Raw genomic sequence first — 22,666 nt, 5'->3', positions numbered from 1 at the left:
TACTGGGAAAAACAACTTAACGTCACACTCAGTGAAAGAGAACTGCACCTCCTCTGGGCCTCACCCTCACGAAACAAAATCTCCCCAATATTAGCACAGACAAAATTCTGGCCACTACACAAGACCTACCGGACCCTGGCTCGCCTGGTGGCTCTGGGCCTCAGGGAAAATGACCTGTGCTGGAACTGTGACAAGGAAAAGGGAGACCTAGCGCACCTGATCTACTACTGCCCCAAAGTTAAAAGATTCTTGGAAAAAATATTTACCTTCATAAATAGGGCACCCGGATGCACACTAAAGCCAATTCTCTACCCTCATCACCGCGTACATTACCGCAGAGTTAGACTCCCAACATGACAGTGACCTGTTAGATCTCCTACTGACAGCAGCTGTAAAAATAGTACTCTCCAAATGGAAAGATTCAGCCAAGGCGACTTTTAAAGGATGACTCAACTGGGTAACGTACCTCAGAGGCGCCGACAGCACCGCCCTGCGGAACTCACCATGGAGGCCAGCTTCCAGGGGTATGTGGGCTTCACTGGACGAGTTCCTGGACCCCTACTGTGAACAGATCTGGAGAGGGCCCAAAAAGCCTCAGATACACCCCACAGTACCAAAACTGACCCACGTAGGTAATAACCTTCTTGTACACTACTCCTTCTTCTCTCTTCTTTATTCTCTATCATTTCCCTTTACACGCACTATTATGCTGTCAACAAGACAGTGGATAGGGGGATAGCCAAACCTATATACCATGTACCTGTATTTTTGACAAAGACAGCCAGTTGGGCTGCCACCCTGTAACGAAAAAGCGATGATAACTATGTGAAAAATTCAATAAAAAGTATACTGAAATCCCCTTTCCAAAAAATATGTTCTTATTCTACAGATGTTGAGACTTGATATTTCATGTTAAGAACGAGGAACGCTTTCTCCACAGGTAAGTACAGTTTCAAAAATATAGTACTTGCGTAGAAGCATCTACTTATCTATCAATAAACGGCCTGCAGGCACATCAAATTAAACTTAAACACATAGCTTTACAGATGTAATATAACGTTTTACATTTGATTTGTTAGTACTGTGACGCCAACTACTAACACAAGCATGGCGTTCTCCCACTCCAGATTTCCTTCTATATTGATTGCTTAGAAGTACATGTGCACTTAAGAAATTAGTATTTTCCCAATTAAGGCCATACTACATTTTCACGAGACAAGCAGTTCCATCTGTTTCATAGGTGTACTTTAAAAATGTACATATATATTTCTCCATAACTGATCCAGCACTGTCTCAACAGCACAGATCCTATGTTTGCTTACTCTTTAGAATCTTTGACTATTCGTACTAAAAATAAATGCATTCTAGGATTTATGGACAGTCACGTTTGTACAACAAACTACAATAACTCAGAAAATGTCATTTGTGTATCTACAGATCAGTAGTAACATGTTAATAATAAATAACTTTAGCATCCTTAATATGAATGAGATTTGAATTTGTGGTGGTAATAATCTATTTATAATCCTTGTATGAATCATAGAACCGAGAACACCTTTTGAGCATGCTAATACTAATTACGGAAAGATAGTAGAATTAAGAGAGCCTTTACCCCACGGTTTAGGTTTTTGAGAGAATTTTCAACCGCCTGAATTTGCCTATGTTCGACATGATCCAGCTATGCAAATGTTGGTGTTTAATTGCAGTTTTCAAGAACCGGTTTTGGTTTCCTTATTGCTTTGGTATTTGATAGATGGGCATGAAACTTCGCAGTGATTTAGTAGGTTTGGCTTACTGTTGGTAAGCCAAATTGTGTTCAGATCTGTCTGGGGGGCGGGGGGCAGGGGCAGGGGCTTGGTGCTTATTGATGGGATTGGATGTTCATAGACCCTGTTATCTCGGTCCCGTTTGACAAACCACACTGAAATGTGTTCATACTTTAAGCACAATGCTAGAATCTTTTTTTTTTTTTGTGTTTTTGTTTTGTGCAAGCCCATCAAGTGGGAGCAAGGGCAAGAGGGTTTTTACAAACTGTTTTTGTTAATAACTTTGGTGCTATTGGATGGGCAAAGGGTTTCCCAAAAATATCTGAATATGCGAACTATCTGTCAGATTACTTGTAGAGTCAAACATCTTGCACCCAGAGTCTACCAGGCTTCGAGTATGTTGTTGAGGCCAAGTACAATTTATTTGGTGAGAAGGGTGCTGGGACTTGTCATGGGCCACGTGCTGAACCCAGAGCCAAAAGACTGTGCACAACAGGCCCAGTGGTGTAGGGTCTATTGCCTGGCAACACGCCAAACCCTGTCCCCGGAGCTTGCTCCATATGGGCCCAACCAAACCTGTGATCATGGGTCCAGCTTGTGTGGCTGAGCGCGGGTAGACATGATTTAAACCAGTCTAGAACTGTAGCTTCTTTAGACATACCAGTGACACATACATATAGAAGTAAATAATGATCACAGTTGTAAATGGCTTAAACTGTTGTGTCTTATATTTCAAACAAGATATTCTTTGCAATTTAAAGCTGGCGATGAATGCAGATTTCAATCACTTACTATTGGAGGACATTTTTTGAATCTACAGAGCTTGTTTAGGAAGGAAATGCAAAATGATCTAACCAGTTTACTTCTGGGGGAAGACCTTATGAACATGTACTGGCAGTTGTCAAAAGCTAGTTCAGAGCGAGATGAGAAGTGACGTTATTAGGTTTTCCATAGTCTGCGGTGTTGTCCACAGATTTGGTGGTAGGATTCGTCTTGGGTTTGGAATGAATGCATATCCTCCAAATGGATTATATGCCTGGGGAATATTCAAAAGGTGAGGATTCTTCATCTCTTGAAAGTCTCTACCAGAAAGACCGTTAACAAAGGTAAGTAATGTGTTCTTTGGGTTCCTAAGCAAGCTAAGTGGTGATGGACTGCAAAAAATATTGGCCCGTGTCTAGCCTTTTGTGTGTCTGCACACATGGTTTCATGGGTTGTGAATCCAGCATAATGCCCAACAGAGGCCCTTGAAGGTTGATGTGTGTTTATGGGCACCGGTGATGAAGCTTGCCATAACTTGGTGACATTTTCTTTTTCTTCATTTTGGGGTCCGAACAGGATCTCCTGTCCTCTTCTAGCTCATTTCTGTTGCACCATTGTAAGGTGTACAGAGCAAGCAGTATGTGCAGTATGTTTTGGGGCAGTGCAAATGAGTTTGAGACGTTGTCAAAATTTAGAACTTAATGGCAAGAGCTGGAAAATTGGCCACAAACTTATCTTAAAGAAAATTAACGCTACCATACGACTTACTTCAGGGTAACAAAATCACCTTGAAGACAGATAAGCGTGTATATTTGGGGAAGATCAGCAGAAAGCCAAGAGTTTTACTGGGATAGAGCAGACACTCCAATCCCATTAATAAATGGCTGTAGTATCCTGGGTTAATGCCCCGGTTAAGAGGACCCATGTTTAACCTACTGGCCCCAGTTTTGAATCCCATTAAGCTAGTTTGGGGAACGAATGCAAGTGAAGAAAAGATGGGATTTTAGATTTGTTTTTCCAGACTGGAAAAATGGCAAACCATATAGTACTATACCCTGTTCCCTGTTTTCTCACTTATCGGATGTGAAATTACCCAATGAAGTGTTACGTTTCCGGGCCCCAGACAGTTCCCCGATTTTTAATTTTTAGATCTTTAAAGCTGTCTTGGTTTACGAAATCTAAGAAAGTGGTCCCCATAAATACAACCTTGGATGTGGAAGAAAGCAATGGAATGGCCTAAAGGGAAAGGGTCTTTGAATTTGCCTGTTCCATTGTCCACCAGCACACTAGTGTGTGGCCAGTGAAGTTTTTGCAGCCCAAGGAGTTTGTGCTGATCTTCTTTCTTTGGGGCAGTCTCTTGGCTTCCACACTTCTGGATCCTCGGACTGCTGTTATAGTTATGTTCAGTCAACACCTTTAGGATATGTTTTGAAATTGAAGTCATTAAAGTGAACAGAAACTTTTAGTTTGTCATCGTGAAAGTGCTTGGATTTGATTTGATCCTATTTGGATCGCTCCTTGATTGTATAAATTGACATTTGGGACTATCAATCATTTGGCAAAAAGATTGCTAAGTAAGGCAGCGTGAAACAAGTAGTTTGTCTTTGTGGCGGGAGCAGTAAGTTGGCTCGGTGCAACACTGATGCATGATGTAGGTGTGGTTTCTGATACAATTTAAGGTAGGAAGTTTCAGAGGACATTCCACGTACCCAGTTGAGTCCATGAAGGCAAGTTAAAGTCCTTTCCTTGTGAGTGTATATTTCTTAATTTATTGAACAGGTGTTTCCCATCTCCTCTTGTTTAAAATGTCAGGAAAGGACTTGAACGATTCCTTTTTAGGTCTCGGCTAGCGAAGGCTGCGCTTGCGCAGTCTCGCTCGCGAGATTTAATGACTTTGAGAAGAGGGGCTTGCACCCGCCCCTCTTATCTCCTGTTCTCCATTGGCTGGCCTCTTAAATGCTGGCCAGCCACTGGAGAAGAGGTCAGTCACTCCGATTATGCCCCGTCCTTTTCGGATCGGGGGGCGTGTTTTTTGCGAGAAGTCTCAGGGAGGAGACCACAGCAAAGCACGCCCCCGAATCCGAACAGGACGCTCCCTTTCTCCGAGGCATTTCTGCTGTGCCTCGGAGAAAGGCGGTGGTGTCTTTCGGTGCCCTCCATTAAATTCGATCATTTATGTAGCAAAGAAAATAAAAGTAATTGTCGCTTGCAGATTTTAACTCTCAATGTCTTCAGTCTCTCACATCAACATTTGTGCACGCTCTCTCGGCTCGCGGGTCATCGTTACACAATTCAAGCTGTTTTACCGAGCGCCAGGCACGTTTTACGAAAACCACCCCCTCCCTCACGAACATTTATTTTATAGAACTCTGGTTTCTCTGCCACAATGAACCGTGCTTGGACTATGGTCTCCGCTCTGGCAAACAGTACTTCGACCTCCTTAACTTCCTTTTATGTTGTGGTGCTACAACTCGGCGTCTTGCCTCATTTCCGGTTCTAGTTTTGCGTCGAAATGAATTTTGATGGCAAAATGTGGCATGGAACATTCACCACTCCAACTCGACAGATTAAGAAATATATCCCAAATTATATATAACAGTCGGTAGACGCATGCCTCTACAGTGTTCTCTTATATTTTGAAACCAGAATTGGTCAAGTTCGTATCCTTTCAAAGTTCCCTTTTCAAACAATCATTATCAACGCCAAGTCTGGCCCTGGCACGGTAGTGCGATTTTTGTTTAGTATTAATAAAATTTGACACTTCACACAGCAGTTTCAGCAGAGAGGACAAAGATGGAATGGGCATGGAATCCAAATAGTAATCATGCATATTAGTCTGGGCCACTGGCATTTTGCGATGCTGCGGTGGTGTCTTCCGGTGCCCTGGGCTTGTTTTACACTATCCCGCTTTGTGCTCCTGCGGAGATCCCACATAGGCAAATAACCAAAGATTACGGCCGTGTCAAGCCGTCCTATGTCGACAATCACAGCCATGGCTCGTCTGCCATTTTGCGACGAACTGCGTACTTCCACCACAGCCTCCGAGTGCAATGGCCAATCCGTCCGGGTTATTACATGACTCGGGACCAGCACGTCCCCGCACTGTCCCCTAGTGCACTTCAGTGCGGATCCGACAAGCTCCGCAGTCCGGGTCCGGAATCGGCAGGCCCAGCCGATAGCTTTACATTCGGCCGTTCGAGGCTGTAGAGTCAGCGTTGAATGCCTGCACCTCGAGGTGACTCGGGTAATTTGCTCTCCAGGTCCCGCAGCAACTTCGGTCCTCTGGGGTTGCTGCTGGTACTTCGCTTGTTGTTTCAGGCCGCAAGCACTCGCAAGTTCGTATCCTTTCAAAGTTCCCTTTTCAAACAATCATTATCAACGCCAAGTCTGGCCCTGGCACGGTAGTGCGATTTTTGTTTAGTATTAATAAAATGTGACACTTCAGACAGCAGTTTCAGCAGAGAGGACAAAGAAGGAATGGGCATGGAATCCAAATACAGAAACTGAAACTTCTCTATCAAGGGGAAACATCACTGCCAAAGTTCAGAGCTTGTGAAAAAGCGACCAGCGAAATCACTTGCTAGTTAATGTTCGGGGGGGGGGATAAGCGAAAAGTTCGGGGGGGGGGGCGCTGAATCTTTAAACAGTAGGCAGAGTGGCGCTGATTTCGGGGGTGGGGGGAGGCTGAATCTAGGCAGAGTGGAGCTGCGGGGGTTCTTAGAAGGGGTGAAGCAACAGCGAGGCCTCATTAACATGCAAATGGTCTTTTTAAAGACCTGTGAACTGCTCAGGCGCGGCTTTGTGTCTGCCCGGGAAGCGGTCTCATCCCGGGCTGCCACACACGACGGGGGGGGGGGGGGGGCTGAACCCCTTTGAGTTCAATGGGTGTTGCGCGCCTGATCACAGGTAAATGCGGGAGAGAACGGGGTTGTTGAGCAGGGCCGGGCTGGCTTGCCCGGGCATCGGGCGTTTCCTGTAGCAAAAGTGCTTCACAGTTAACCTCCCCCATGACCCTCCAGCTGGTCCGACATAATTGCCAGGCCTACTTTGGGGTTCCAGTTCGGCCCTGTTGTTGAGTATCCTACCCAGGGCTTTAAGTGGGATACAAACAAATGGGTGGGGGTGGGGGGGCGCTGTTGCGCGGGGTCTATACGACTTGTATTTTGCTGTCTCTTTTGTCATTGCATCCAGGCATAATGATACAACAAGTAACATGATACCTACAACAAGTTAGGACTATTGGCTTTGTCAATCGTTGTTAGTTGCATAAGATAAATTAGCAGTAACTGTGGCTTGTATATAATATTGAAAAAGCATCCACTTGAAGCCCTAGTGACACCACGACAATGTTACTGCTCATGAGTTTCAAAAAGAGACAACAATATAATCATGCAGTGGCTGAACTCGACAGATTAAGAAATATATCCCAAATTATATATAACAGTCGGTAGACGCATGCCTCTACAGTGTTCTCTTATATTTTGAAACCAGAATTGGTCAAGTTCGTATCCTTTCAAAGTTCCCTTTTCAAACAATCATTATCCACGCCAAGTCTGGCCCTGGCACGGTAGTGCGATTTTTGTTTAGTATTAATAAAATTTGACACTTCAGACAGCAGTTTCAGCAGAGAGGACAAAGATGGAATGGGCATGGAATCCACATACTAATCATGCATATTAGTCTGGGCCACTGGCATTTTGCGATGCTGCAGCGTTTTCCTCATAATTATGGATTTGCCAAACTTCCCAAATAATGCTCGCATAATAAATCTCGCTTTTGAGAGTGATTAAGCTATTGACATTGTAAATAACAATGCCGATTCTTTAAATGTTTTAAAAACAAACAAAAATAATGTAACAAGCAATGCCAATAGCTCTAACTTTAACAATGCCGAGACCGTTACATTGTAAATGCTTGTTTAAACTTCTGGGAAGTGTTGCAATATCTGGTAAGTGAGACAGGGTTCAAACCACAATGCGGAAGAGACGAGGGATAAGACTGTCTCTGACTCCCTCACATACACTTAATCTCACACAACAGAGACACAATCAATACAGTAGAAAAAAGCCAATAAGACAATATTGGACGCTAGAAAGTGGGAAAATCAATAGATTTTATAATACTGCCCTCACACACCCGAGAGTGTCATGCTTCATCATTGGGCCGCATCAAACACCTAGGTGCAGACCAACACCTTAGGTGGAGCGCAATTTTTTTAGAGTGGATGATGAAAGAAGGTGGTGAGGGTAAAGTATAAAGAACAGACAGTCAGAACGTACACTAGTATGTACTTCTGAGAGAAAAAAAGAAACAGTCTCCCAAGGAAAAGGGACCAAAAGAAGAGCAGAAAGAAGTCTAAAACTGTCTCGGGGTTGACCCTCAGACTTTTATTCTTGTCAACCTCTGGCAGGATTAAAATAAACAAAATGGGGTATCTAGGGCAGGTAACGACCCTACAATCCCCCTGCTAAAACCAACATGTTTCTGCCAGCTCTCTACGTGCCCAGCCGGGTCACTCTGGCATTCATCAGGGTGTTGGTCCCTTGGGTTTGGTCTATACCCCTTCTCAGGTATTTATTACCTTAATCGGGGTAATATCCCCGCGTCACTCTATCTGGAATTTCCAGGAGGATGAACATATAAGAGTTTACGAGAAAATGCTCTAAACCCGGGACAGCGGGGGAGGGTGCTCTTGTCGTCACACTTACTCCAAAGAGACACTGTCTCCTATCTCCCCTCGGACATATGAAGCTTTGTCCAACCGCTATTGCACTTTATCCTGGGCCATGCAGGTTGACCTTGTACAGCGGGTCGGTCACCCCCGGGGGTCGCAACGCAAGACCTCTGTATATCCTAGCTTGTATCCACCACTTCCAGACCAAAGTTGTCATCCTCAAGAAGGTCAGGGACTTACAACCTCTATAATTCTGAGGTCAGAAAATGGCTCTCTTCCATGAAATCTGTGCTAACCCTCCAACGCTGTTGAGACCTTAAACCAATCGCCAAATTCTTACACACTAAGGACATCTCATATGGATGAGGACATTCCTTCAGATTGGTGTTTCGCTGAGAGGGCCAATTGTTTCAGCCCAAGACGCTTGAGAAGGTACTTCTCATCCTGGTTATGCAGGGAGACTCCCCTGGCCACCCATGTCTGGGTCTCCGCGTGCTACGTTTTGGCAGAAGGCAGTTAAACCTAAAAGACATCTCTACCCTGGACTGAACGAAAGAGCCCAGGAATGCAGGTACTGGATAGACTGAAGTCTATAATGGTAAGGGCTCCACATGAACTGTGGCACCTCTGACCCTCGGCAAAGTTAATATACGTATAAGCTTTGCTTTCTCCCTTTGTTGATCTGGTCTGAGGCGGCGGGGTACGACAATGCCTCCATGCTTTTCTAGGCTCGCACAGCGCCCCTTCAACTGGATCATGCACAGCTTGCAATTCTCCATTGTTAATGGACTGGTCCACAATCAAGTTTTATTTCTAGTTGTTGGGGGTTTCTTATTCTTCGCTCCTTTTAGTCACACAGACCGCCCAAGCACCACACAAGAGCATGGGTTTGTATACTCCCCCTCTTACCCAGCTTTGCCCTTCCCCGGACCTGCGCGTTCTACTACACTATGGGCTGGTAGCATAGCTTACATGACCCACTGACACCTTGGAGATTAAACTCACCTGCCTCCGTGTTGGAAGCCTTCACATCCTGACCAAACCAGTGCAGGAGTATGCATTGACATGTCTTAAGCATACATTGTACATGGGGAGTAATCAATGTGGCTAGATGCTTAACGAGAGGGTTACAGAGATCCAAGTGGACATACAAATAGCGGGGGTCTTTAATGAATATTGCAGAACATTATACACTGCACACGACTACACTTGTTGGTATCTAGTAGTACTTCGAGGGGGGGGCGTGGCTTGGCAGCCGACGGGCATGGACGCGTGAGCGACGAGCTCCGCATCCAGCCCAGCAATTGATCCTGTAACGAGTGTCCCCCCGGCGGTTTGACGCTCCCGGGGGGCTCCCCCTGCCACCTCGGGACCCCTGGAGCAGTCGGACGGGGTGGAACGCAGCGCAGAGAGCTGACGCGGCGACGGAGAAGCGGCGGAGGCGGGCGGCCGCCGGCCATCTTGGGCGGCCTATGGGAGGACGGGAAGCAGCGGTCCACGGTGCTGGAGGAGCGGGCCGGAAGTGAGGCTGCATCGGCCGCGGGCACCGGAAGTGCCGGCCTGGCCCTGCTGATCGGAGGGTGGCTGCAGGGATCGCCCTCGATGCGGAGCCCGGGGCTGGGATGCCCGTGGTGGAGTGACCTAGCGGCGGTGGCTGAGCTGCAGGGAAGCGGCGACACGGCGGACGGCACTGGGCTTGTGCCGGTGGGCCTGTGGCTGGAGCGCCCGCAGTGAGACGCCACGTGTTTGGTGGGCCAACGAGGTGGGTGACCGGCGCAGCGGCCCCTTGGAGGTGGCGGCTTGACTGGCCACAGGTGGCGGACGTGAGGACCTGGCTTCCGGGTGGTGCGACAGTCCCGGCGTCCCTCTGGGGACAGCGGAGAGGGTCGGACGAGGCCCCCGGACACAGCAGCTCTAGAGAAGGCTAGAGGCCCCCCCCGTCGAGGCGCCCGGTGAGAGGCAGGAGGGCGCTGGTTCCCTTGTGGACCGAAGGCACGGTGGAGCAGGCCCCTGAGGCCGGTGAGGGGGCGCACTGCCCGCAGAACTGGTGAGCGGGCCTGGAGGCCGTTTGGGGAGGGCCTCTCTGACGCACCGCCCGGCCGGTAGAATGGGCAAGCCGCGACTCAAGCCGGGAGGGAATCCGGTGGAATCGGCGGGGGACCCTACCGATGGCTGCAAGGGTGGCACGGGCGCCGACTCTGCGGCGGGCCTACAGCAGCGACAGCTCGACCAAATCTTACAGGCCATAGCGGACACAAAAACGGCGCTGCAAAATGATATCGCCCAGGTATCCTCGGACCTGGGGCTGCTCCGGGCGGACCACAGGAAGTTGGTGGACAGGGTCAAGACCACGGAGGAAAGGATGGACCTGGTGGAGCCAGCGCAGAAGGTATTGGAGGATCAGACAGCGGATCTCCTGCGGCGGGTGGTGACTCTGGAAAAGAGGGCCGAGGACGCTGAAGGGCGCAACCGCCGCAATAACATTCGCGTAGTCGGGCTGCCGGAAAAGATCGAAGGGGGAGATATGCTAACCTACCTGGAGACCTGGCTGCAAGAGGTGGTGGCGCCCGAGGGACTTACGCGGTTCTTTACTTTGGAGAGGGCACATAGGGTTCCGGCCCGTCCCCCGGACCCGGGCCGGCCGCCCCGGCCGGTGGTGGCCCGCCTGCTGCATTACAAGGACCGGGATATTATCCTTCAGAGGGCCAGAACTTCGGGACCCTACCAGGTGGAGAACGCTCGGGTCTCTATTTACCCGGATTACCCCATGGAGGTTCAGCGCAGACGTACTTCATTCCTGGCGGTGAAGAGGGCGCTGCGGGAAGAGGGGCTGCAATACTCTTTGTTGTTCCCGGCCCGTCTCCGAGTGGTGATGGATGGGGCGGCTTTCTTCTTCACTGACCCCGCGGCAGCCTGGAGTTGGCTGGAATCGGCCAGGCCCCGAGCGGCGGCGCATGCTGCTAGGGAGGGGCCGCAGGGTACCCCGACGAAGGCCCGTCGCAACAGACGCAACAGGGTGAGGACGGCGGGGGCCCGATCACCGGGTGCATCCCAGACTGCTCTGGAGAGGCGAGCTGCGCTGCGGGCGGTCTCTGTGATTTCCGGGGCCACGGCCTCCCAGCCCAGCGAGGACTCGGGCTCTAGGAAGGGCACGGAGGACTCCCATTCGGACGGCGCTATCGACGAAGCGGAGGTGCTGCCAGATGTTACCCCGGGGACGGCGGATGGACTGTTGGACGCTTGAAGGTTTGGGGGAGTGCTCGGGCTATGAACTGAGGGACTTGGGCAGGGAGGACTGGGTACATGTGGAGAGGGACGCTGATTCGGGCTTGATGGGGCTTAGGGAGAGCCGGGTACCAGGTGGTGTCCATGGATGGAGGTTCTGGAGATTCTTGGGGGCCCCGGGGGTGGGGGTGGGGGAGCTTGCGGGGGGTGGACCGCTGGGGGGGATTGACATTGACGGAGAATGGGCATGGATGCTTTGGGGAGGACTGCCGTCAAACCCGTCAGGCGTAGAGCCACCACCTCAACCTCACGGACATAGTGAGACTCTGGTGGCTACCAGAGTATTTGGTTTCTGTTTGGGGGAATATTTGGATGGGTGACTGTGGTTTAGAGCCTGTTCTGGGGAGGGGTGGGGAATCGGGGAGTTGGGGTGTTTTAGGGTTTCAGGGGGTTGTCAGTGTGCCTTGGACGGGTGGGAAGGGATGGTTGGTTCGACGATGGGATGGGGATCCCCCCTGAATTGAGAATTGTGACTTGGAATGTGAGGGGGCTCACCTCTATGGTGAAGAGACATAAAATCCATGCCTACTTAGTGCGGAGAGGGGTTCAGGTAGCCTTCCTTCAAGAGACCCACTTGGATAGAGAGGAGGGGAAGGCACTGCAGAGGCGCTGGCGGGGTCAATTGTACTACACCACCTTTTCGAGGTTTGCCCGGGGGGCTCTGATCTGGGTGAGAGCGGGTGTCCCTTTCCAACCCCTGATGACATTGGTAGACCCAGAGGGCAGGTTCGTAGCAGTGCAGGGGCGGCTGGATGGGAGGGATTTGAGTATGTGTAGTGTATATGCCCCTAATATGGACCAGGCGGCGTTTTTCTCCAGGCTGTCGGGGCAGTTGGCGGCGTATTTGACGGGGCCGGTGATGCTGGGAGGGGACTTTAATTCGGTGACGGATGTGGAGTTGGATAGGTCCCACCCTCCCCTGGCACAGTCGGCGGTGCGTCGGGTGGCCAATACTCGACGTAGCTGGCAGGACACCTGGGGTCTGGTAAACACGTGGCGTACTCATCACCCGCTGGACAGGGATTATTCCTTCTATTCTGCCCCCCATGAGCTGTATGTCAGATTGGATGGTATACTGTGTTCTCCGGACGTCCACTCGCTGATGCGACATAGTGAATACTTAGCGAAAACTCTCTCGGACCATAACCCCTGTATGGGGGTGCTGCAGTGGTCCAGGCAGCGGCAAGTCATTCCCACGTGGCGTCTTAACCCTCTGCTTCTGGAGGACCCGGTCTTCCGGGCTGAGGTTAGTGACTGCTTAACACAATATTTCGAGCAAAACTCGGGTACGACGGCAAGCCGGGCGACGGAATGGGACGCGCTCAAGGCGGTTGTTCGGGGGGGTTTGTATCTCGTCCACAACCGGAGTAAGGAAGTCGCTATTGAAGGAGGTAGATGGGGCGGAGGCTCTGCTGCGGGCGGCGGAACGGGCGCATCAGACAGGAGGCGGTGAGTTGGCTGCGGTTGCTGAGGCGCGCGCGAGGGTGTGGCGGTGCAGGTGGAGAAGCTCCGCTGCTTTGACCATAAAAGCTACCTAATGCGAGCGCACGCGGAGCGCGATAAGGTGGGATCCCTTTTGGCGTGGTTAGCGAACCCGGCGGCCCGGGGGGAACCGATACTTTCCCTGGCCGGAGCGGGGGGGGGCCCCGGTTTACTCCCAGAAGGGGATAAATCAGCAGTTTGCCGGATACTACGCTGGGCTATACGATAGCACCATGGAGGGGGAGCCTGAGGGCCTAGCAGACTTCTTGCTGGAGGCCCGCCTACCTCGACTGGACCCGGAGATTGGGAAAGAACTTGGCGGTGCCATATCGCTGGGCGAAATTCGGGCGGCGATTAGGCACATGGCGCGTCGGAAAACCCCGGGGGCAGATGGGTTGCCTGTCGAGTTCTATGCGGCGTTTCCGGATCTGTTGGCCCCGCAGCTGCAGGCCCTCTACACCGAAGCCTGGCGACGTGGGTGCTTACCCGCCTCTGCTCGGGAGGCGATTGTGATACCCTTATTAAAGCCCGGAGGGAAGGCCGACGCGCGCACGGCGTATCGGCCGCTCTCCATGTTGACGGTGGACTATAAGATATTGAGTAAGGTACTGGCGTCGCGCCTTTTGGGTCATATGGCCGCCTTAATCCACCAGGATCAGGCGGGCTTTATTCCTCGACGCAGCACTGCCACTTCCGTGCGACGGCTACTGCGAGTGATGGAACTGGACCGGGAGGTCTTCCCGGAGGCCTGCACGCTGTCAGTCGACATAGAAAAGGCCTTCGATAGTGTGGAATGGCCTTATTTGTATCGAGTGTTGCGGGAGTTCAGCTTGGGGGAAGACTTTGTGCGCTGGACCACGTTGCTTTATAGCGAGGCTACGGCCCGAGTGAAGACGGGGGTCACCATATCGGCCTCCTACCATGTCCGGAGGGGGACGAGACGGGGGTGTTCCCTCTCCCCCCTGCTGTTTGCGCTGGCCATTGAACCATTGGCGGCTCATGCCCGACGAGGGGGTGCGTATGTAGGGGTTTCCTTGCGGGAGGATACGCATTATATCTCCCTCTATGCGGACGATCTGCTGATGTTCTTGGCAGATGCGGCGGGTGCACTGGAGGGAGCGGTTGCCCTTTTGGAGGTGTTTGGTCGGCTGTCTGGGCTTAAAGTCAACTGGCTTAAAACATGTTTGTTCCCGTTGTCGCGAGGGGGACAGCCCCCGCAGGCGTTGGGTCATATCCGCTGGGAAGGCAGCTGTCTCCGTTATCTGGGGGTTAACGTTTACCATACCCAGGCTGATTTGCTGGAAGGGAATGTGGGTAGAGCGCTTCGAGGCCTAAGGAGTAGTATGGGGTTTTGGAAAACGCTCCCGCTCTCGTGTGCTGGGAGGGTGGCGCTGCTGAAAATGGTGGCGCTGCCGCGGCTCCTTTACTATTTTCGCACCCTTCCAATATGGATCCCGGCGTCGTTCTTTGCGACGCTGCGGGTATTAACCACGAGCTTCATTTGGGGTTCGGGAAGGCGTCGAGTGGCGCTGACCACCTTGCGGCGGCCACGGGCGGAGGGGGGCTTGGCGGCTCCGGATTTCGAATGGTACTATCTGGCGGCCCAGCTTCAGTGGCTCACGCAGGCGGTGGCCAGGGAGTACAGGGGCCCGGAAGGCCCCCAGGGCAGACTAATCCCGCGCCACGTGCTGGCCTTTATAGTCCTCCACCAGAGGCTGGACCTCGCCCAGCTCACCATGGAGGAGCGTACCCTCCGGTTATGCTGGAACAGATGCCAGAGAAGGGCCGCCATAGTTCACCCCTATGCCCCGGAGATCCCCCTGGGGATGTGTACGGCGTTCCCACATGGAGGAGATTGGTCGGGATTAGCGCTCTGGGAGGAACTGGGGGTACAGATGGTAGGGGACTTATTTAGAGAGGGAGTACTGCTGCCTTTCCAAGACTTGCAGGATTCTTATGGGCTTCCGCGGGGAGACTTCCTGCTTCACGCGGCCTTGGTAGCGAGCCTCCAGAGGCATTGGAACGTGGGGCTGTTGGAGCCCCCGACTGCCGCGGGTTGCCAATATGTAGTGATGGCGGCGGGGACGGCTAAGGCCATCACATGCCTTTATCGCCGGCTATCGACGGAGAGCCTCCTCCCCTTGGGCGCCTTGAGGGAAAAGTGGGAGGCGGACCTAGGGAAAGAGATCCCTGAGTCTACATGGTCCACACTGGTGCGGAGGGCATGGAAGGGGACGAGGAATGCCAGGTTCCAGTTAGTCCAGTTTTTTACTTTACACAGAGCATACCTGACACCGGCCAAGATACAGCAATATTTCGGGGGAGCGCACTCTCGGTGCCCGCGGTGCGGAGTGGACGGTGCAGACTTTCGACACATGTTTTGGTCCTGTAGGCAGTTGGGTGACTACTGGGAAGCGGTGGTAGATTGCTTGAACCAGGTCACGGATCGCTCCATTGCTCCGGAGATGGGGACCTGCTTGCTGCTTTGGTTCCCCCACACTCGTCGCACGAAGGTCACTAGCAAATTTTATGATCTAGGGCTGATAATGGCCAAGAGGGAATTGACTCTGCACTGGAAATCCCAGGGGGGACCCAGCTTCCTGCGCTGGAGATCAGCACTGGCGCGTTGGGCGGGGGCTGAGGGCACGCTCAGGGTGCAACTGGCCCTCCGGCGAGATGACGAAAAAGCGCTAGCGACGGCCCGGGCATGGGAAGCGTTGGTGGTAGAACTCCAGGGGTTGATGTCCGAGTCGGGGGAGGAGGGGAGTGGGTCTGATGGGGAAGTGGTAGTGGGGAACGGGGAGTAGTCGAGGCGAGACGGCGGGCCCTGACCGCCTACACTTTGGGCTGGGCTAGCGGGAAGGTCCTGTTGGTTTAGGGAGAGGCTGGGCCCCTGTATTGCATTAACCAGGGGGAGGGGACACATCGAGAGTGGGACCGGGGTAGAAGATGGGGGCACACTGACAGAGGGAGGGGGGGGATGGGACTGGGTGGGAAGGTTGAGCGGAGATGCTGGTATATGTGGGGTATTTCCTGAATGGGCGGGGATTGAGAGTTGATTGTTGTATTGATGTGTTGGAAAACAATAAAAAATGTTTCAACAAAAAAAAATCTAGTAGTACTTCGAGGCATCCTGAGTGACGTTCCCCCCCCCCCCCACCCCCCCCACCCCCCCCACCTTTTACCTCAACAGTCTGACAATCTGGAGAAGTTTATTAAGATAGAGGAGGTGATCCCTGCCATCACCAGAATGAAAACATTCAAAGCCCTGGGTCCTTACAGCTTCTCCCCCCAGTTCTATAAAATATTCTGGCTCCGTTTCTCCCACCTGGCTTTTTTAATACCTTCACGGATACTAGGACTATAACTGACACCATGCTCGAGGCACCCAACATCGTCATCCCGAAGCCTCTGATCTTTGCCTTTTACATGGAGACATTAGCTCAGCGAGTAAAAGCGGCCCCCACCATTACAAGAGTACCCTTGGAGACGGCCAGCATACCATGAGCCTTTACGCTGACTGTCATTATAAGCCTCTATCATGCCATCATCCCTACCTGTCTTGGGGGTGGAACTTAAATCCTTTTTGGGAAGTCTTGGGGTACAAGGTCAACCTTCAAAAATCCCAAATATTGAATCTCTCTCTCTCCTCTCCTTCTTCTCTCTTCTTCTTCTCTTCTCTTGCTCTCTCCATGCATAAAGCATATCTCCGTACTGCATTCCCTATTGCTTGGGCAGGAGAGCCCATTCCGTACCTAGGGATCTAATCGGCCCGAACAGTAGCACTCCACTAGAACGCTCTCACCCCACAAGTCCAGACAGACTTGGTTAACTGGGGATGGCTCCAACTTTCCTGGTTGGGCAGGAAAGCGACTCTTAAAATGACTGTTCTCCCAAAAATCCTTTACATCTTTCAATCGCTGCGGCTGACTCCTCCTAAACACAACCTTAAGGAATATGCAGCAGCTGGGGATGAATGATTTTATCTGGCACAGGAAAAAGCAGTGCTACACAGTCAGTTGCTTTATTGTATAACTCTGGAGGATGGACTGGCTTTCCCTGATTGATAATAGATACTTCCAAGCTACACAGCTTCACTTTTTGGTGGAATGGGGTAGACCCACCTCCAAGAAACATTTGTGCTTTATGGATCAGGCAGTAGTGGGAACCCATGTCTGAAAGGAACCCTGGCTCCCCCGTAGACAGTGTTTGGGGCCTCTATTCGTAACCAGTGACAGAGTTCACCTTCAGGGTGTGTGATGTCATGGCGCTCCGGACCCCGAGGCAGTCCAGAAACGAAGCCCATCCTGGGCAGAAGTGTCATGCCTCCTCCAGGATGGGCTGGGTCCACGAAGGGGAAGCTTCGAAGGCCTGACGCCTTTGTAAGCTGTACCTGCCTTTTGCTGCCCGCAACAACTGGCTACCACCAGTTTTGCCCCCACTGTGGGCGGGAGAATCGGTGGGAAAACCAAGTTAGGAGGTGAGGTGTGCCCACCTTTGCCAACTCTGCACCCGGCTGCCCCTGTGCTGCTGGCGGTGCTGCTCCTGTGATGATTGTTGATCCCTGCAGTGCTGTTCTCTACCCCAGGATCTTTGCTCCCGTAGCCAAGTGGCCTGCTCAGAAGCAGTCCCTGACCCAAGGCCCTATTGGCTAACATTGGGCCCCTGCACTCTGCGCCCGGCCGCCCCAGTGCCTTTGGTGGCGAGTGCCCAACTGGACCTTGGGAAACCTTGGTCCTGACCCCCAAGACTCTCCCTCATAAGTAGTTTACTTACCTGAGAAACCTTTAACGGTTTTTCTCCCATAGGAACCCATGATACGAGTTTGTTCCTAAAATTGTTCACGGTCAAGCTGAACTGTTTGTTTGAAAAGAAAAGTAACTATATTGCATATGTGGAAATGTCTTGCTTACCTTGTATTGTAGGATCCATGGTTTGGTATCTAGGCATACCACCTCGAGTAGTCTATGTAATCTAAAAGCATTCCAAAAGTAATTACTGTGTAATTACTGTGTAATTTAACCTGTTTTGAAGCCCAATACAAACCTGTAACAATTGCAAATTCAGCCACAACCGCATTTCCTTGTAAAGTCTTGCATTTGAGAGTATATTTTACTTACCTGTACCAAGTCCTGCTTGGTCCTAGAAATAAAACATAATTATGCCTTTTTTTACTTGCATAATTGGTCTGGATTCAGATTGAGTGTGTGCCATTAGTCTCGAGTGAGTGAATACAATAAATGCTTAACACGCCATCTGAATAAGCCTAATTGCTCCCCCATACTACCACAAGGAGCTGTTGGTACTGGTCTAATTTAGCCTCTGCCATACCTCTGGGGACTCCCTGGACTCTGTGCACACTATACCTTACTTTGGTATAGTATATAGAGAGCCAGCTTTTTGCTGATGCTGTATAGCATGAATAAAAGGCGCAGGCTGAGCTTGTAGGTTACAAAGGCGAGCACTATTGGCTTTGCCAATTCTTGTTACCTTTTGCATTTTTAAAAGTAGGGCTGGCGTAAGAATTGGACTGGAGGTGTACAAGTCCCTTTTGTATATGAACTTTTGGGTATCAAGTGGCTGGTTCCAGAGCTTTGACTGCAAATATCTATTGCTAGGGACCTGCAAACTGACAGACTTGAGGGTGGGGCAGTAAGCTGATTGGTATTGGAGAACTGGAGATTGGCTATGGGACATGAAAGGGCGTCAAGACTGCTAATAAAATAACAAAATAACCTTTAATATCCAAGATTGTAGCATTGCAACACATCAGATAAAACTGTTTGCTCAGTTTTAATCCGAACTTGCATGATGTGACTTTCTATTCTTCTGTTGCAGGCAAAGCGAAGGCTGGATCTTGGGGAGATTGGCCATCAGTACCTCGTTGAAGAATTCAAAACGCCAAAGGGCAAAGGAAGAGCTGCTACCGCAGACAGTCCAAAAAGTAAGGTTTTCTTTGAGTTATGTGGGGTCGTATAGGTAATTAAGTTTAAATACTTAGCTCAAAGTGGATTAATGAAAATAGTTTACACTACTTTATTTCCCTTCTCTTACTGAATGCAACTACTGCCCACTTTGGGATCTGTGGCTCCAGAAGTATTACACGTCTTGCATTGATCAGAATAGAGCCACAAGATTACATTTCCTGTTGCTTCAAAGTAAGCATCACCTGGAACTCTTTGGGTCGTTCAAGAACGGCCTATAAATTCCTTACTGCAGAGATGTAACCGGTGTAAAACGATTTCTTACCCAAGTGCTGCTAGTTAAGCCTAGCTCGAACAGGCATTCATACAGCCAGCAAGGCTAATACATGTGGAAGATGGAAATCGGGGTTTGTGAAAGGTGGACAGCACATTTTTGTACTAATTCATTTTATTTGCCGTCCTACTTTTGAAGCAGCGTAGAAAGAGTGATGGGGTGGAAATATGGTTGGAGCAATTTAATTGTTTCCTATTGTTTTTTAAAGCATATATCCCTTTATTTTTTTAAACAACAACTTTGTGAATTTCATGAAGAAACGGTGTGGTTTTGTTTTCTTGTATCTTTTAGAGCCCCACACAGATATGTGATTCAGCAGCATCCATCTCAAATAAGAATGCGTGGGAATGGGGTAGAGGTGTTTGCGTGTGGTGGTCAACACTTAAGCTAGTATCTCACAAAATGTGGTTGAGTGGAGTATTTAACACCACCCACCATACTACTCCTAACGAACTACCTCACATAAAGTATGGGGCCGGTGATAGAAATCAGGGAATAGGACATAAAGCTAAATAGGTGCAGAAGCATTTCTTTTTAATGACTAGAACCCTAACTCACCCTAACATAACCTGCTTCATCATTGGGTCCCCTCTTCACACTGGGACCGCAAGAATGCATACAAAAATTAAATTGTGATATTGAGAGTTAAAACTACCTCTTGGTGGATGAGTGTAAACTATATTCTGGCACCCCCAATGGGTAGGATTCAACCCAAGCTAAGTGAAACAGGGACATAGATACCAGCCCTTCATATCATGCAGTGGGCAAGAGGAACTAGCTATGACCCGCCATGAAGAGACTGTTGAAGATGGGATAGTTGTTTAGGTTTTAATGCACCCTGTGGACCCCACAGATGTCATTACCACAGGATAGTGACTGAACTAATGAAAGTATAATTTTCACTTGTTTTTAGAAGCAGAGTGACTCATAATCTTGGTACTAACGAATGCCATGCACCTGATGGGCAGAGTAAGGCAGAAACATGTTGACCAGAATATGAAATAGGAGAATATCTATGTTTCTGTTTCACTTAGCTTGGTTTTAATCCTACCCATTAGAGGTGCCAGAATAAAGTTTACCCTTACCCACCAAGAGGTAGTTTAAACTCGCAATATCGTTATATAATATTTGTATGCACTCTGCCCCTCTCTCCCCTATAGGCTTCTAAATAGGGATGATTTGATAAAACAACCCTCCCACTCCTCTCCTTAGGGTGAGTTGTAGCCCAAACTGGGTTCCTTGCGGTCCTAGTGTGAAGTGGGAACCCAATGATGAAGCATGTCATCTTAGGGTGAGTGAGGGTTCTCGTCTTTAAAAAGCAATGCTTCTGTACCTATTTAGCGTTGTCCTGTTCCCTGATTTGTATCACCTGCCCCAAACTTTATGCGAGATAGCAACACTTAAGCTATGCATACTAAATAGGGAGCTACGGAATTAGGCTAATGTTGAGGCACAGTTTTCTTACCCCACCAGTTATTGACTTGTCCCACATTACAGGCCACTTTTGGAGCCCAATCACCCAGCACCACATTCCTTCTTCTGGCCCAGCCTCCCCACACCTTAAATTGTTGCTAGAAATTAAAAAAATATATATTTTGAAACCCTGGTGCTAATGTCCATATTCTTCTTTTTAAAGAGTCTCCAAATAGATATGTTTGTTCCCCAGGGCACTTTCACACATCTTGGCAAGTCATCTATTCTCTTTGACTGATTGTCTAGGTAGCCATAGATAAGATGGAGTCTAAATAACCTCTTTCAGGAGTCATTACATTCTTCACAAAAGAGCTTCTATTCTGCAGTGCCCCTCTACATAGGAGTAGGGCTCAGCATTAAATTGAAGATATTGTACGTTATTGGCTTTTAGGCCAACAAGAACTGCAAGCTGATGCTACAAGAATGGTTCTCCCAATTCTTCAGGGAAATATCTTCCAACCCTCCTGTTAACTTCTGCAGTTTGCCAAACCTCAGCGATTGCCATTGTGGTGCTGTTTTACAGATCTAACTGTGTGTAAGAAGAGTTTTCACTCCGTGTACCCTTTCAGTGGTCTTAATTTTTAGCAGTGGGTTTCTGATTTCTCCTCTGAGACTTGAAATAGAGCACGTTATGGAAACCAAACTAAAGGGAAAAAGTACAGAGATGGGAAAAACTTACTTTGAAGTACTTAATTGACAAATGAAAATTATGTTTTGGGGGTGGCTTGGAATAAATGATGTAAGCTAACCAATGTGTTCTGCAGATGTTCAAAGATAAGGCAACTCTTGGTTCTCCAGTAGCTCCAGCTTCATGGAATCACAGCCCTTGAGGAATCATCGAGCAGATTTGCTTGGTTAAATGTTTAGAACTTGATTTGACCTATGACATATGCAAATTAAATACAGAGAAGGCAACACATCTATTGGGCCATCTCTGCTTTAGAAGGAGCAGGCCTCATTGGATCATGGGAGAAAACTGCATAAAGGGTACAGCAGTCAAATGCTTTGAGCCTATTGCAGCCAAACTAGTTTTATTAAAGTAAAGAATATGAAGTTGGAGGTAAGGGGGAAAAAACACCCGTCTTGGGTGGGTGAATCGGAGAAAGGCAATGGTATGTGAAGCTTTGTCTAACTTCCTGTTTTGCAGTCTGAATCCTTTTCTGGATTCACAAGCTGTGCATTCTTCTGCCATCTAGTGGTTGGGTCCAGAATGTTCTCAGTTTTTTTGTTTTTTTCCGTGGGCGTTGTTGACCACCATTTGGTGCTAGGTCCATCCCTTGTGTGATGTCAGATGGCGCCTCGGAAGTTCCGGTGCGTAGTAGCCATCTTCAGATTATTTTTTCCTCTACTGTTAAGTCTGGAAGCAAGAGAAGACTCTGAATTTTGCAATAAATCCCTGAAATCTTTTGGGGATTTTAGCTGAAAGAACCATTCTACATAGATTAGCAAGGCACCAGAGAAGGAGAGAGACATCCGGCCACCTTTCCCCGTGGGGGAACCCCGTCTGAGCAGCAACCCCGCAGATTGACCGCTAGGAGGCAATGTAAGGGCCACGGAAAATTTCCCTTTCAAATTGTGCCCTAATTTGCCACCAAGAATTCCCACAAGGCGTTCCATACGACGTCTGTAACCTCTGCCTGCCGAGGGATCACAAGGATAAGGACTGCAAGGCCTTTGCTGTTTTTTATGTCAAAAACTCACGGCCTGAAGAAAGCAGCTATGTTCGGTGGCCAGAAATGCAGGTATCGCGGAAGGACTTGGGCCTCTCAAGTGATGAAGATGAACAAGGGGTGGCCGCAGAATCGATACATGGAGGATCTGATGTAGAAATCCTCGAGGGGGGGATGCCGAGAAGAGGCGTACCGCAACAAAGATCCCCTAAGGACGTCGAAAAGAAACCCCTCGCCCCTCAGAAACCAAGAGCCTATAAGAAGGCACAGAATGCAACCCAGGCATCGAAGAAAAC

The 22,666-nt window shown here is 49.6% G+C and overlaps 1 protein-coding gene across 1 annotated transcript in view; it reads left to right on the top strand.

Moving 5' to 3' along the window:
* E2F3 (E2F transcription factor 3) overlaps positions 1–22,666 on the top strand; it is a 145,807-nt gene that overhangs the window by 45,251 nt on the left and 77,890 nt on the right. Inside the window, exon 2 of the mRNA XM_085607051.1 lies at positions 18,808–18,913. Within this exon, the coding sequence (XP_085463177.1) occupies positions 18,808–18,913 (106 nt within the window). The remainder of the gene's footprint in view (positions 1–18,807; positions 18,914–22,666) is intronic.

This window comes from Triturus cristatus, chromosome 5_2 (genome assembly GCF_964204655.1).
Source record: "Triturus cristatus chromosome 5_2, aTriCri1.1, whole genome shotgun sequence".
In the NCBI taxonomy this organism is placed as follows: domain Eukaryota; kingdom Metazoa; phylum Chordata; class Amphibia; order Caudata; family Salamandridae; genus Triturus; species Triturus cristatus.
Note: the sequence above shows the minus strand (reverse complement) of the source record. Positions and strands in the feature narration are given on the sequence as shown.